The sequence below is a fragment of the Geotrypetes seraphini genome, chromosome 7 (assembly GCF_902459505.1).
Source record: "Geotrypetes seraphini chromosome 7, aGeoSer1.1, whole genome shotgun sequence".
NCBI classification, from domain to species: Eukaryota; Metazoa; Chordata; class Amphibia; order Gymnophiona; family Dermophiidae; genus Geotrypetes; species Geotrypetes seraphini.
Genome location: NC_047090.1, coordinates 153709248 through 153723482, shown reverse-complemented (window position 1 = coordinate 153723482; position 14235 = coordinate 153709248). Strand labels below are relative to the sequence as shown.

The 14235-nt window shown below is 41.6% G+C and overlaps 1 protein-coding gene across 5 annotated transcripts in view; it reads left to right on the top strand.

Moving 5' to 3' along the window:
* The window catches only part of CEP170B (centrosomal protein 170B), a 162640-nt gene that overhangs the window by 133927 nt on the left and 14478 nt on the right, over positions 1–14235 (top strand). For all 5 annotated transcript variants that reach the window (XM_033951231.1, XM_033951229.1, XM_033951230.1 and 2 more), the window contains 3 exons: positions 4419–4507; positions 6972–7065; positions 12364–12415. In XM_033951231.1, the coding sequence (XP_033807122.1) occupies positions 4419–4507; positions 6972–7065; positions 12364–12415 (235 nt within the window). The remainder of the gene's footprint in view (positions 1–4418; positions 4508–6971; positions 7066–12363; positions 12416–14235) is intronic.

The following is a 14235-nucleotide window of genomic DNA, read 5'->3' as shown; positions in this document are numbered from 1 at the left end:
CCCACTCCACCTGGTGCACCATTGGTAAAACAAGCACGTCTTCAACCCTGCAGCACCAGTGGCAGCTGTACTCAAAAGTCTGCCTGCAACCCTCTAACTGGTTTTGCCCCTTCTGATGCAACTTCCTGTTTCAGAAGGGCAGGATAGGGCAGAGGGAAAGGTCTGTACAGGACACAGGCAGCCTTTGAGTATGTATGCTGCTGGCCCTGCAGGTCCGGACATGCTTGTTTTTCCAAATATATACCCGATGGGGAAGGGGGGACCTGAGAGATTGTTGTGGGCAGGTTTGGGAGAGGAAGGAGAGACCCAAACTTGCTGGGAGGGAGGGAAAATCCAGGTAGCACATGATTAATAATTAATGTGTTAATCGCAATTCATGTGCAGCCTTAAAAAATTGAAAAAATATGCAATAAAGTGCATATTTATTTATTGAGATATATTAACTGTCTTTATGACACCCAATTGTCTTTGTCACCTAAGACAGTGAACAACAGTTTTAACATAACAACAGTAAAATGACCAAACATAAGCATAAATACAATCAATGAGGTAAATGTGGAAAAAGCAAATTGAAACTAATATTAAACTAAACTAAACTAAACCTTAAGTTTGTATACCGCATCATCTCCACAGAAGTAGAGCTCGACACGGTTTACAGGAATAGATAAAGAAGGAACTCCAATGAAAGAGAAGTACATAGTAAAGAGAAAGTTAAGAGGGACATAGAATATTGAATAGGGAGAGGACAATTATATTTTAGAGTAAAGCCAAGTTTTCAAATGTTTCCAGAAGAGTTGGAGGGAGTCTAGACTCCGAAACGGGGCAGTAAAGCTGTTCCACAGTTCGGTGATCCTGAAGACGATGGATGTCCCTAATTTTCCTGAATGGGATATGCCTTTTAGAGAGGGGAAGGCTAGTTTGAATTTTTTAATGGATCTGGTGGTGTTGGGATTTGAGGAGTTCCAGGATAGTGGAAAAAGGGGAGGAAGGATGCCGTGTAGAGATTTGAAGGTTAGACAGGCGCATTTGTAGTGGACCCTAAAGATTACTGGGAGCCAGTGAAGCTTAGACATAAGCGGGGAGACATGGTCAGATTTGCTTTTTGCGAAGATTAGTTTAGCTGCGGTGTTCTGAATCCGTTGAAGTCTATGAAGGCTTTTCTTTGTAAGGCTTAAGTAGATGGAAATACAGTAATCCAGTCTGGAAAGAATGATGGATTGTACGAGGACAGCGAAGTGTTGTTGATGGAAGCAGGATCTCACTTTCCTTAACATCTGAAGATTGAAGAAGCATTTTTTTACTAGGGAGTTAAGATGATCGTTGAAGGACAGTGTAGAGTCAATGATGATGCCCAGAACTTTGCTTGAGTGCTCAAGTTGCAATGTGGTGCCAGAGGATAGTGGAATGAGGGTGGGTAGCTGATCTAATTTTGGGCTGAGCCAAAGTAGTTTTGTTTTGGTCTCGTTTAGTTTCATTTGTACGGTGAGGGCCCAGGAATGGAGGTTCAAAATATATGAAGAGATGTTTTCAGAGAGATTGGTGAGATTAGAGTCGGTCTCGAGGAGGACAAGGATGTCATCGGCGTAAGTGTAAAGTGTTTCCAAGGGGGATAGTTGGAAGAGTTTCAGGGAGGACATATAAATACTGAAAAGAATCGTGGATAGCGGTGAACCCTGAGGAACTCCACAAATCGGTTTCCAAGGGAGGGACGAGGAGCCATTCATGTTAACGGAGTAGGAGCGTGAACGTAAGAATTTTGAGAACCAATCTAAGACTGTTGAGTTTATGCCAATTTCAGAGAGTTGGAGAATTAGTATGTCATGGTGAACAATGTCGAAAGCTGCAGAAAGGTCGAACTGAAGAAGAACAGCAAATTTATTGCGAGAGTGAAGTTGTTGGACCTTTGAGATTAATGAGGCCAGTAGAGATTTGGTGCTGAAGTTAGGTCTGAAGCCATGTTGACAGGGTAGGAGAATGGAGAATCTCTCAAAGTAGGATGAGAGTTGGGTAGATATGATGGAATAATATGAAACAGTATCAGAAATATAAACATTCAACAACACTGTAGGAAAATCATATAACAGGAATTTGATAAATGTCGGTATGATGCAAACAGTACCAGAATGGAAGAACATTCAAGTAACATATACAGTAAAACTTTGGTTTGCGAGCATAATTCGTTCCGAAAAGATGCTTGTAATCCAAAGCACTTGTATATCAAAGCAAATTTCCCCATAGGCAATAATGGAAACTCAGACGATTCATTCCACAACCCAAAAAGTTTAATACAAAATGCTATATGTACTTGTATTGCAAGACCTCGCTCATTTAGAACAGTCACTACACTCTTGCAGCGTCAGAGAGAGAAAAACCATCAGCTCAGTTGTGATGTGTATGTACTGTATGTACTCGTATTGCAAGACATTGATTGTATATTAAGTTAAAATTTAATAAAATGTTTTGCTTGTCTTGCAAAACACTTGCATATCAAGTAACTTGCAATCCAAGGTTTTACTGTATAATGTAGTATAATGTAGTATAATACCGTCACATAAAAATATACAAATATGTAGAAACTGTACCCCTCAACAATTCAGGTTCATAAAAGAATCAGATAAAAGAACAGATAAAAACAAGAATAGATTTAATGTCACCCTCTGTTCCCCTCTAAAGTTTAGAAAACAGCCATTCATTTTTTCCAAAATTGATCATATGAGTTAAGGCATTTAGGGGTTTCTGTTCATTAAAGTTTGGGAAGCTGTTGCATTTGCCACACATCCTATAACAGGATGTCTAGTCTATAAAGGAAAGTAAGGACCTGCTTTCCTTTATAGAATTCTAGTGTAACTGCTGAAACATACGCTTACAATTTAGGTTTGAGCATTAAAACCAGGTATAGCTGGTGTAAGTGCTCATGCCTGAATGCTGGGACCTGTATACCGCCTTTTTGTGGTTTTACAACCAACACTCAAGGCGGTTTTACATACAGGTATTTCAAGCATTTTCCTTATCTGTCCGGGCGAGCTCACTAATCTAATGTACCTGGGTCAATGGAGGATTAAGTGACTTGCCCAGGGTCACAGGGAGTAGTGCGGGGTTTGAACCCACAATTTCAGGGTGTTGAGGCTGTAGCTCTAACCACTACACCACACCGTGCGTAAATATGAGTCCCATATACTCCGCCCATGTATATGCATACCTGTAAAATACAGGTTCCCCTCCATGTTCGTGAGGATTAGGTGTGCAGCCCCCTTGCGAATACCATAAGTTCATGAATAACTAAGAGAAACTCCTGGCCGCCATCTTAGAGCTTACTTCAGTAGCTGGTGTGGGAATTTTAATGCCCTACAATAGAGGTGATTATGGGAACGACGGCGCCACTCTTCCTCACTCTCCCACCCAGTCACTTACTAGTCTGCAAATTAGAAGTGGGTCGGCTAAGACAGTTCAGAGCAGCACTGCTCAGCCACTCTGGAACTGCTGTCTGTCTAGGCTCTGTTTTGTAGCACAGCCCCGGATGTGAAAAAACATCACTAACTCACAGTACCTCTATATCAGGGGTGGGCAACTCCGGTCCTCGAGGGCCAGAATCTAGTCGGGTTTTTAGGATTTCCCCAATGAATATGCATTTAAGCAGTTCATGCAAATAGATCTCATGCATATTCATTGGGGAAATCCTGAAAACCCGAGGAGGGATTTTGACACCCCTGCTCTATCGCTTCCCTCGGAAGGACATTCCAGGCGTCCACTACCCTCTCCATGAAAAATAATTTCCTAACGTTACTCTTAAGTCTACCACCCTCCAACCTCCATTTATGTCCTCTAATTTTACCAATTTCCCTTCTCTAAAAAAGATTTGGTCCTATATTGATACCTTTCAAATATTTAAATATCTGTATCATATCACCCCTGTCCCTCCTCTCCTCTAGAGTAGACATGTTGAGGTCTTCTAGTCTCTTCTCCTACTTCTTGTGGTGCAAACTCTCTACCATTTTCATAGTTTTCCTTTGGAGTGCTTCAAGTTGTCTTGTATCCTTGGGCAGATACGGCCTCCAAAACTGAACACACTACTCCAAGTGGGGCCTCACTGACCATCTGTAGAGGGACCTCAACATCCTCTTTCTTCTTCTACTGGCTAACATTAGGTTTTACTAAACGGCACTGAAGGATTTTAGCGCAGGCCAGCAAGTTAAATGCTCCGATGCTCATAGCATCGGAGTATTTACCTCAGCAGCCTGCGACAAAAACCTCTAGCGCTACTTAGTAAAAGGAGCCCTAAGTTAGTGGATAAAGTTAGGATATGAAACACAAAGGGGGGGCACCAGATGTTAATGATCATCTTTGGGCTTTAAACAGAATATTGCCTGAAGGTAGATATATTTTACATTATTATTGTACCCTTTTCTCTTATGTTTCAGGTGATTTTTGACAACTTAATGCTAAATCCCGTGTCACAGTTGTCCCATACAATCCGTGCCAATACTGAAAACCTTGCAGAAAAAATGAAGTAGGTATTTAAACAAAAAAAAAAAATTTGAATTTATTTGTTAAACTTTAACTTCAGGTTCTGTGCTTTTTATCCAATCCTAATACAAAATTTAAGGGTGCAATCCTTTTTTAATTGCTCACTTTTAATGTTACAATATCCAAACAACAATAGCTACAGTGTGCACATGTCCATCTTACACATTCATGAAAAACGTTTCCACAGGCATTTATAGGTAAGTTCTAGCAGGATTCCCCCCAGATAAATGGGTGTGCTCCTCCCCCCAGTGATAGGTGGGAAGCAGAGACAGCTCTAGCTTGAGGGACATAACAAGGAGCTTTAGTTTAGTGCACACATTCCAGAGGAGAGGTGATATCTATAATCTTGTGGGTACATACTACAAAGCTATCCACAAGCCCCTGTCAGAGAATAGCTTCCCTTTGGTTTGCAAGTTGTAAGGGGAGCTTGAAACTGTATTATTTATTTAGTTATTTGGATTTTGCTCTCACCTTTTTTGGTGGTACTTCCAAGTGAATTACATTCAAGCCCCCAAGGTATTTCCCTCTCCCTGGAGGACTTGCAGTGTAATTTTGATTTGCCCAAGAGCACAAAGAGCTGCCGTGGAATTGAACTGGACACCCCTGGTTGCCCGCCTGAAGTGGCTGATGTGCCAGGGATGGTGGTGATGGTGGCCCGACTGAAGCGGAGTTGAGACCCTCCTGTCTCTTCTACCATTATGTCTACCATATCTTCTACCATATTGTTTTTTATCCCTTTGTTTTATTTCATCATTTAAATTTCCCCAGAATTCTAACGGTTCCTCCTTCTACTCCTATTCCCTCTCTCTACTCTTTCCACCCTTCCAAAGTCCAAATATTTTCTTTTATATTTTCTATATTTTATTTTTTAATTCAAAATTTTTAATTTTAATTTCATTTACTCACTGAATACTTGTTGGGATGTACATATCTTGTCTCTATCTCTATCTTTCCTATCTGAATATGTTTTAATGGATTTATTTTTTATTATTTGAATTATTATATCTTTGCTATTTAATAATTGTTTTCTCAGGTACTTTAGCTAGATTGTGAGCCTTCGGGGCAGTTAGGGAACTTCCAAGTACCTAATTTTAATTTTATTGTAACCCGTTCTGAGCTTCCGGGGAGGATGGGATATAAAAATGAACAAAAATAAGCTGCTACTCCTCTAAGGGAATAATTGTACAGTGGGGTACCTTTTTATGGCTACGTGCTGTTATATAAAGGAGACTCCTGCAGTGGACCCCGGTAGCCTCCTCATGCTCATGCACAAATTGACTCCAAAATGTAAATGTGTGTGTTTTTGTACACTCTCCCAGCATAATTTTTAAAATGTGAGTGTATTTCAACCCTGCCTGTTAAATAGTTGAATCACTAACGATGCCAAAGCACAAAATTAAACAGATCTTTTGAAAGGAAAAGACCTCGGATGCCTAATCAAAAGGCTCATAAATATTGTCCTTTCAGTATAGGTTTGCGTTTCTTTCATCAGTCTGAAAAACTTCCTGTTACATTTGTGCAACTTTCAAATGTTGCTTGTGCAGATAAACATAATTTTGTTTTACTTTTCAATCTATAGATGTATAAAAATTCCATCACTTTTGGTGACATAAATTAAGAAGACAATATTCATACCCATATGTATTTCAGTGGTCATCTGTGGACTCTTCCTTCTGAAAGATCAGTTTATTTTGTGCTTTGTCATCATCGGTCATTCAGCTGTTTAAGGCTGTTAATTTGTGTAGTGTATAGTGGGCGATAGTCTGGAGACATCTCTGATTGGTTTTGGAGTGTAATGTACCAGGGGCATAACAAGCAACACATTTCTAGGGGGGCGCGGGCATTTCCTCTCTGTTTCTCCTCTTTCCCCTGGAGCTAAAAATATTACTTTGCTAGCGGGAATGCCCAAAATCCACTGTCCAAGCCCCCTTTCAGAGCTGCCTGAGCAGCGCAGAAGTTGGTGGCATGCTTCAGATGCCAAGGCCAGCACTCCCTCACATGCTTAATTCATGCCTGAACTTAGCATGTGTGAGGAGTGCCAGTGTTGGTGGCTGAAGAAACACTGCTGGCTTCCTCGCTACTGAGACAGCACTAGAGGAGGGGGAGGGTCAGGCAATGGATCTCTTCAGCTGGCGGACTTGGACATCCATGCCAGCCAATCAACAGCTCTGAGCCCAAGGTGAGGGGACCCAGACCCCCAGGGCCCCCTCTTTCTATGTCACGCTGCCCAAACTACACCCATGGGAATGCAGAGTGTTGCAGCAGGCCTACTTTTTACATGTGTATACTCCTGTGCAGTTTCCAAGAGCCATTTTATGTGTGTAAAACATGCTTTATGTGCAGAAAAAATTGATAACATTTCCCTCTAAATGCTCAAAGTAATTGTTAATTAAAAGTTGCTGTTCATTTGGGTTTTGTTTTAAATGTCCAATTGGTGACTATTTCAGAATTCTGTTCCAAAATAAAGAGAAGACCTGGGAGGAAGTAGAAGCTAAAATTAACTTTGAAAATGAAGTGCCAATTTTAAAGACTTCCAACAAGGTAAGTTACCATGATATACCCCCATAGTAGTGATGTCGCCTGGAAATCTGTGCACACCTTGGAGAACCTAGTAGTGCAGGAAACCTGAGATAATAAGAAATGGGATTCTTGTGTCTTTTGGTAAGCACTTTAATATTTCTAAGGGGAAGGATCTGATTGGCAGGGTGAGTGACTTTCCCTGGAATTCTTGTTGTCTTAGAGCAGGAGTGCCCAATAGGTCGATCGCGATCGACGGGTAGCTCGCCAAGGCAAAGTGAGTCGATCACCCAGGACTCACTTTGCCTTGGCGATCTATCGGGCTGATCAGTCTTCCTCTCCCCGATGTCAATTCTGCCGTCGGAGAAGAAGTTCGGGCCAGCCAATCGCTGCCTGGCTGGGCGGAACTTCCTCTCCGACGGCAGAATTGACGTCGGGGAGAGGAATGCAGGTTGGCCCGAAGCAGGGAGAGAATGGGGTGGCGTCGGCTTTGGGACCTGTTATCCATTGGTGGCGGTTTGGGTCCTGTTCCCCGATGGCAGCGGCAGTGGCAGTGGCTTGGGGAAGGGCAGGGAGATAGAAAGAAAGGGGGCAGGCAGGGAGACAGAAGAGAAACAGAAAAAAAGAAAGGGGGCATGAAGAGAGAAAGAAAGAAAGGTCAGGGAGAGAGGAAGAAAAAGTTGTGGGAGGGAATGAGGTGTGGAGGAGAGGAAGCATACAGGCTGAAAGAAAGATTGGATGCACAGCCAGAAGAAGAAAGTGCAACCAGAGACTCATGAAATCACCAGACATGGTAGGAAAAATGATTTTATTTTAAATTTAGTGATCAAAATGTGTCTGAATTTATATCTGCTGTCTATATTTTACAATATGGTCCCCTTTTACTAAACCGCAATAGTGGTTTTTAGCGCAGGGAGCCTATGAGCGTCGAGAGCAGCGCTGGGCATTCAGTGCAGCTCCCTGCGCTAAAAACTGCTATTGTGGTTTAGTAAAAAGGGATGGGGGTATATTTGTCTATTTTTGTATGGTTGTTACTGAGGTGACAGTGCATAGAGTCATCTGCTTTGACCTCTTTGAAAAAACCCCGGAATAGGAATGATAATTAACAATTCTATGCGTACAGTTTGTGTTGTGTTTTTTTAAAATTTTATTGTTGGTAGATCATTTTGACTTGGTCATTTTAAAAGTAGCTCGCGAGTCAAAAAAGTGTGGGCACCCCTGTCTTAGAGGATGCCAGTTGAGAAATAGTGTAGGCCTGGCCTACCGTGAAAACTGTTTTGAAGCCCATTTTATGGGAAGACACAGTATAAACATTTAGATAAATTTGTTTTAATGCTCTGCCAAGGAACTTTTGTACTTTCCATAAAATAGATGACAGAAAAAGAAGATATCTAATTTTATACCCATTACCTATTTCCAGCCTGTTTTTATACACACACACATGCAGCTAGGCATAAGAACATAAGAAGTTGCCTCCGCTGAGGCAGACCAGAGGTCCATCTTGCCCAGCGGTCCGCACCCGCGGCGGCCCATCAGGCCTAATTGCCTGAACAGTGCCCCTGCCTAATTTTTCTACTGCCTCTAATCCTCTAATCCTATCCCTATAACTTACCTCTACTCCTACCTGTACCCCTCAATCCCTTTGTCCTCCAGGTACCTGTCCAGACCCTCTTTGAAGCCCTGTAGCGTGCTCCTGCTTATCACATCCTCCGGTAGCGTGTTCCATGTATCCACCACCCTCTGGATGAAAAAGAACTTCCTGGCGTTTGTTCTAAACCTTCCCCCTTTCAATTTCTCTGAGTGTCCCCTTGTACTTGTGGTTCCCCATAATTTAAAAAATCTGTCCCTGTCTATTCTTTCTATGCCCTTCATGATCTTGAAGGTTTCTATCATGTCCCCTCTAAGTCTCCGCTTTTCCAGGGAGAAAAGCCCCAGCTTCTTCAGTCTGTCAGTATATGAGAGGTCCTCCATACCTTTTATTAGCTTAGTTGCTCTTCTCTGGACTCTCTCAAGTATAGAATTCCCCTACCAAACCCACAGGAATTGTGGCTGAAAAGAAAAAGGTGGCTATTTGTGCCTGCTTGGGAGCAGATGTAATTGTGCTTGTTACTTAAATGTATTCTGGCTGATATTCAGCTGGCGGCAATCGGGAATGTTTTTTGTCTGCTGCTGGCTGTATTCCTGAATGTTCTGTTCCAGGCCATGTCCTGGTACCGGCATCGAATATCCAGTTTGAGGTTGGTGGCTAAAGTTTATGTGTTTAAGAGTATGGCCCATTAGAGCTACAGCCTCAGCAACCTGAGGTTGTGAGTTCAAAACTGGTGCTGCTCCTTGTGACCCTTGGCAAATCACTGTGATAGTGTGGGAGCAAAGCCTTCATAAACCACAGTTAGACAAATGATTCCAAGTGAAACAAAACCCATTATTAACCAAATATTGAGGCTTATCACTTCTCTGGCACAGAAATAAAGAACAGTGTCTCTTGAGTTAAGAGGCAAACTTTCCATAGTCCTCAAACCTTCAATTTATATATACTGCAGGATTCTCTAACATAGGTCTGGCTCCCTGCAGACCTTCCAGACTCTCAATAATATAGCCTCTTGCGGGTTTCATAACCACTTAAACAGACCTCTTAAACAGGATTCTTACATCCATAGTACAGCTTGTCCTACCTTAGCTAAATTCTTATGACTTTCATTCACACAAGTTTCAAGTTTAATATTTTTCTTGATTGATCGCTTAATCAAATTCTAAGCGATGAACATATTAAAATATAATCAGATAGAGACAAAACATTACAAACTTTAAATAATAACATTAGGTAAATACATTATACATTATACTCATAACATAAGGTAAGATATGGGTTTGAAATACAATTAATAAAGAAAGCAAAACAAAGGGAAAATACAATAGGGAAATAAGTAACCACAAAGCATAGTATAATATAATAAAATCACTGGTTTAAGAACTGTTTAATTAAATATTAAAACCATCTTTAAAAAGAAATGTTTTTAGATTTCCCAGGTCCTGCTCATTCCTTAAGTAGATTGGGAGAGCGTTCCAGGTTTGAGGAGCCGTTACAGAAAAAATAAACTGACGTCTAGTATTAATAACCTTAAGTGATGGAATGGTCAATAAGTTTTGCTCATTAGACCTCAAGGTTCTGCTTGGATGATATGGTATTAAATGTTTAAATATGAATGCAGGAGTCTTGTAAAGAAGAGACTTAAAAACAAGTAAACAGAGTTTATAAGTTATCCGATGGATAACTGGGAGCCAGTGTGCTTCTATCAAAAGGGGTGTAACATGGTCATATTTTCTAGACTTAGTGATGAGTTTAATGGATACATTCTGGACAATTTGAAGACGTTTGATTTCGTTTAGTGATATCCCCTTAAAAAGAGCATTACAGTAATCCAATTTTGAAATTACTAAAGAATGAATAAGAATGTTTATTGATTTAGGGCATAGAAATTTTGCAATAGACCGTATCCTACGTAATCTGTAGAATGTAGATTTAACTATAGTACTAATATGATCATGAAAGTTCAATTTTGTATCAAAAGTTACCCCTAAGATTTTTGTATTATTAACTGTTTGTAATGGTATGTTTTTTTATTGTAATGGGAGCAATAAGAGTAGAATTGTCTTTCCATGGGAAGAGCATCACGTTAGTTTTTTTAATATTAAGAGCAAGGGAAACCCAAACTCCAGGACCTCTTCCCTCCTTCCAGGGCCTCTGCCTCAGGCTTTTTCCTAGAGACATCTTGGCCTCTTTTCTCACCAGGGCATTTCTCCCAGGGGACCTCTCCCGCTGACTCCACTCTGGAACAGATATACACATCCCTCCTGAATCCTAACCTCTGTCTCACAGGACCTGTTCTAGCAGATTAGCACCACCTGCTGGAGGATAGCCTAACTGCCATCTCAATGAACCAGTGCCCTCTGCTGTCAACTGGTGTAATAGCAGTATTAGTAAGGGAGAATCCCTCTCACGTGATGGGATACACCCCCCCATCACAGTCACCAATCCTCCAGTACCCCAGGTACATTAGATAGACTGGGAGCCTGCCGAGACAGATAGGGAAAATGCTTGACTATCTAATTTTGTAACCCGTTCTGAGCTCCTTTGGGAGGACGGGTTAAAAAAATTGATTAATAAAAATATTAGGACTGCTATTTATTCAGCCAAATTTAAGTGATTATCTGATACGGTCAAGGGAATATTGGCACTTAACTGCATAAGTGCCAACTCTGCCCCCAGAATGCCAAACAGCTCTCTCCTCCCAGTGGCACTTCTCTTTGCAAAGCCGTGCCTGCTGGTTCCTGCACGTGGCTCGCGGCTGACCTGGAAACCTTCCCTCTGATGTGAGGGAAGGCTTCCGGGTCAGTCGCGAGCCTCATTCTGGAACCAGCAGCTGCAGCTTCATGAAGAGAAGTGCCACTGGGAGGAGAGAATCGGCCGGAACACAAAAGGGGAGGTACGAAGGGGCTGCTGGGTCAGCCGCGAGCTGTGGCTTTCCAAAGAAAACTGCTATGGAAGGAGGGAGCCGGCCAAAGGAGATAGACATTCTTTTAGGGGTCTGGAGGAAGTGATTGGGTGCCTAAGACCACATGCCTTGTTATAAAACTGCCCACAAAGGGGTAAATTCAGTAATAAGTTAGGTGCTCAAAAAACTGGGTGTGAAGCTAGAATTCTATAGTGGCAGAGTTACGTGCCAAATCTGTTGTAGAACACTAGTGTAAGTCTGCAGTTACACACCAAACGTTTGGCGTGACAACTTACATCATGTATATGGCTGGTGTAACCGCTGGCTTAAATGCGGCAGTTGGGGAAGTAAATGCAGCTGTTCTATATAATGCACGTAAGAATAGTTGAAATGTGCCTAAACACCCTTTTTACATTTGTGCATGAGAGACGTTGTGCCCTGTTTATAGAATTAGGTACATACGTTTTTTACATGCCCTATGGCAAATTAGCACCAGTTAATGCATGTTAATGTCACCTATTGGTAATTAGTTAATTATTACATATGTACCTGGCCCCACTCAATAACTGCATGCTCAGTTATGCACTTAACCTTTGGTGCTATATATAGAATTTGGGAGTTAATGACTTGAATGGCCAGAATTGTGCATTTCCTACAGGCCAAATTTAAGAACAAATATATGCACTGCTGTCTATATAAGTGGTTTTAAACATTGGGCTGAATGAAATTATGGTTTATAAGTCCGATTGCACTTTTAAGAACACCAGCTTTTTTGCAAGTTTGTCTGAATGATGGCTATTAAAAAAATATATATATATTTTCTTTATAGGAAATAAGTTCCATTCTGAAAGAGCTGAGGAGAGTTCAGAAACAGCTGGAAGGTTGGTTGCTTTAGTTCTTTCAAAGTGTTGTTCTCATGTAGATTTAAAATTGTAGATGGCCAAGATGTTTGGTTTAATGGGGTTTTTTGCTTCTGGCAAAATATTTCAATATTTTCAAAACTAGTTATCTTTTTTTTTCCTTTGTTAAACAAATATTCTGTTGAGTACAATCTGATTTTTCTCTCAAGGGTCCTTTTATTAAGCAGCAGTTAAAATGATCCTTAGCACACCCTTACGACAGTCTTCCCTAAGCTCTAAGGCCATTTTTACCATGGCCTTAAAATAGCCTATTTTCTTTCTTTTTTGTCTTATTATATATGCCACTAGGTGCTGGATATAATAAATTTGCTTTTGGTTCTACAACCCTGTGGCTACCCCTTGCTTTTTGTCCTCTTTGTCTTCTCACATGAGGACGATTTGTCCTTCTCCATTTTGATCTTTTGTTATTAATGGCCACGGACTAATATCGCCATTAATGCGTGGCCATTTTTTTTAAAATTGATGTGCAAGCACTTACCATCAGCCAATTTGTAGGCAGTAAGGGCTCAGGCAGTATCCACGTGGTAATGTAGGTGATTAACTGGTTAGTGCAGGAATGCCAACTCTCCACTTCTGACATGTCCCTTCAAAAAAAAATATTTAGTACATTGTTAGAGCACACACATTTGGAAGTTACTCCATTTTTGGCTGTGCTAGAATACTAACATAACCCCATATTAATGCACAAACTAGAGAAATAGCTAGGGGGCGCAAGAGAAGGAGTATCTCCCCCAAATGGATTTTGATTGAAATGGCATCTGTGTGGACTGGCCCTTCAGCCTTGCGCCAGCTCCTGTTTTGTAAAAAGTTTGCTCTCCTGATCAGGGGCGTAATGAGGGTAAGAGGCGTCCGGGGGGTGGCACACTTTACTCACCCTCTTCTCTGCCCCCCCCCCCGCCCGTTCCCCGCCCCCCTCCCCACGCCACATGGGAGAGGCATGGCCAGTAGGAAAAAGGAGGTATTGATGCCTCATTTAGAATATTGTGTACAATTCTGGAGGCTGCACCTTCAAAAGGATATAAAAAAGATGGAGTTGGTCCAGAGGAAGGCTACTAAAATGGTATGTGGTCTTCATCATAAGGCGTATGGGGACAGATTTAAAGATCTCAATCTGTATACTTTGGAAGAAAGGCGGGAGAGGGGAGATATGATAGAGACCTTATATACCTACGTAATGTAAATGCACACGAGTCGAGTTTCTTTCATTTGAAAGGAAACTGCATTGAGAGGGCATAGGATGAAGTTAAGAGGTGATAGGCTCCGGAGTAATCTAAGGAAATACTTTTTTACAGAAAGGGTGGTAGATGCGTGGAACAGTCTCCCAGATGGGACTGTGCCTGAATTCAAAAGGGCCTGGGATAGGCACGTGGGATCTCTTGGAGAGAGAAAGAGATAATGGTTACTGCGGGTGGACGGGCAGACTAGATGGACCATTTGGCTTTTATCTGCCGTCGTGTTTCTATGTTTCTGTGTGTGCACCCCTTCTCTTCCCCCGTACTTTAAGGTTTCCCGTCCTGTCCCGGAAAGTTCTTTTCCTGTCACTGCCCCATTCCTGTGAGCTCTGTCTTAACCACACAAGCCTTGAACACTTATGATTTTAACGTGTTTGAGGCTTGTGCAGATGAGGACAGAGCTTGCAAGAATGGGGCAGTGACAGGAAAAGAACTTTCCGGGACAGGACGGGCAAATGAGTTCCTGCAGGGACAAGGAAAAATTTGTCCCCGTGTCATTCTCTACTATGTGCCATTTGCTTTCAGATTGATTTTTTTTCATATTCGTAT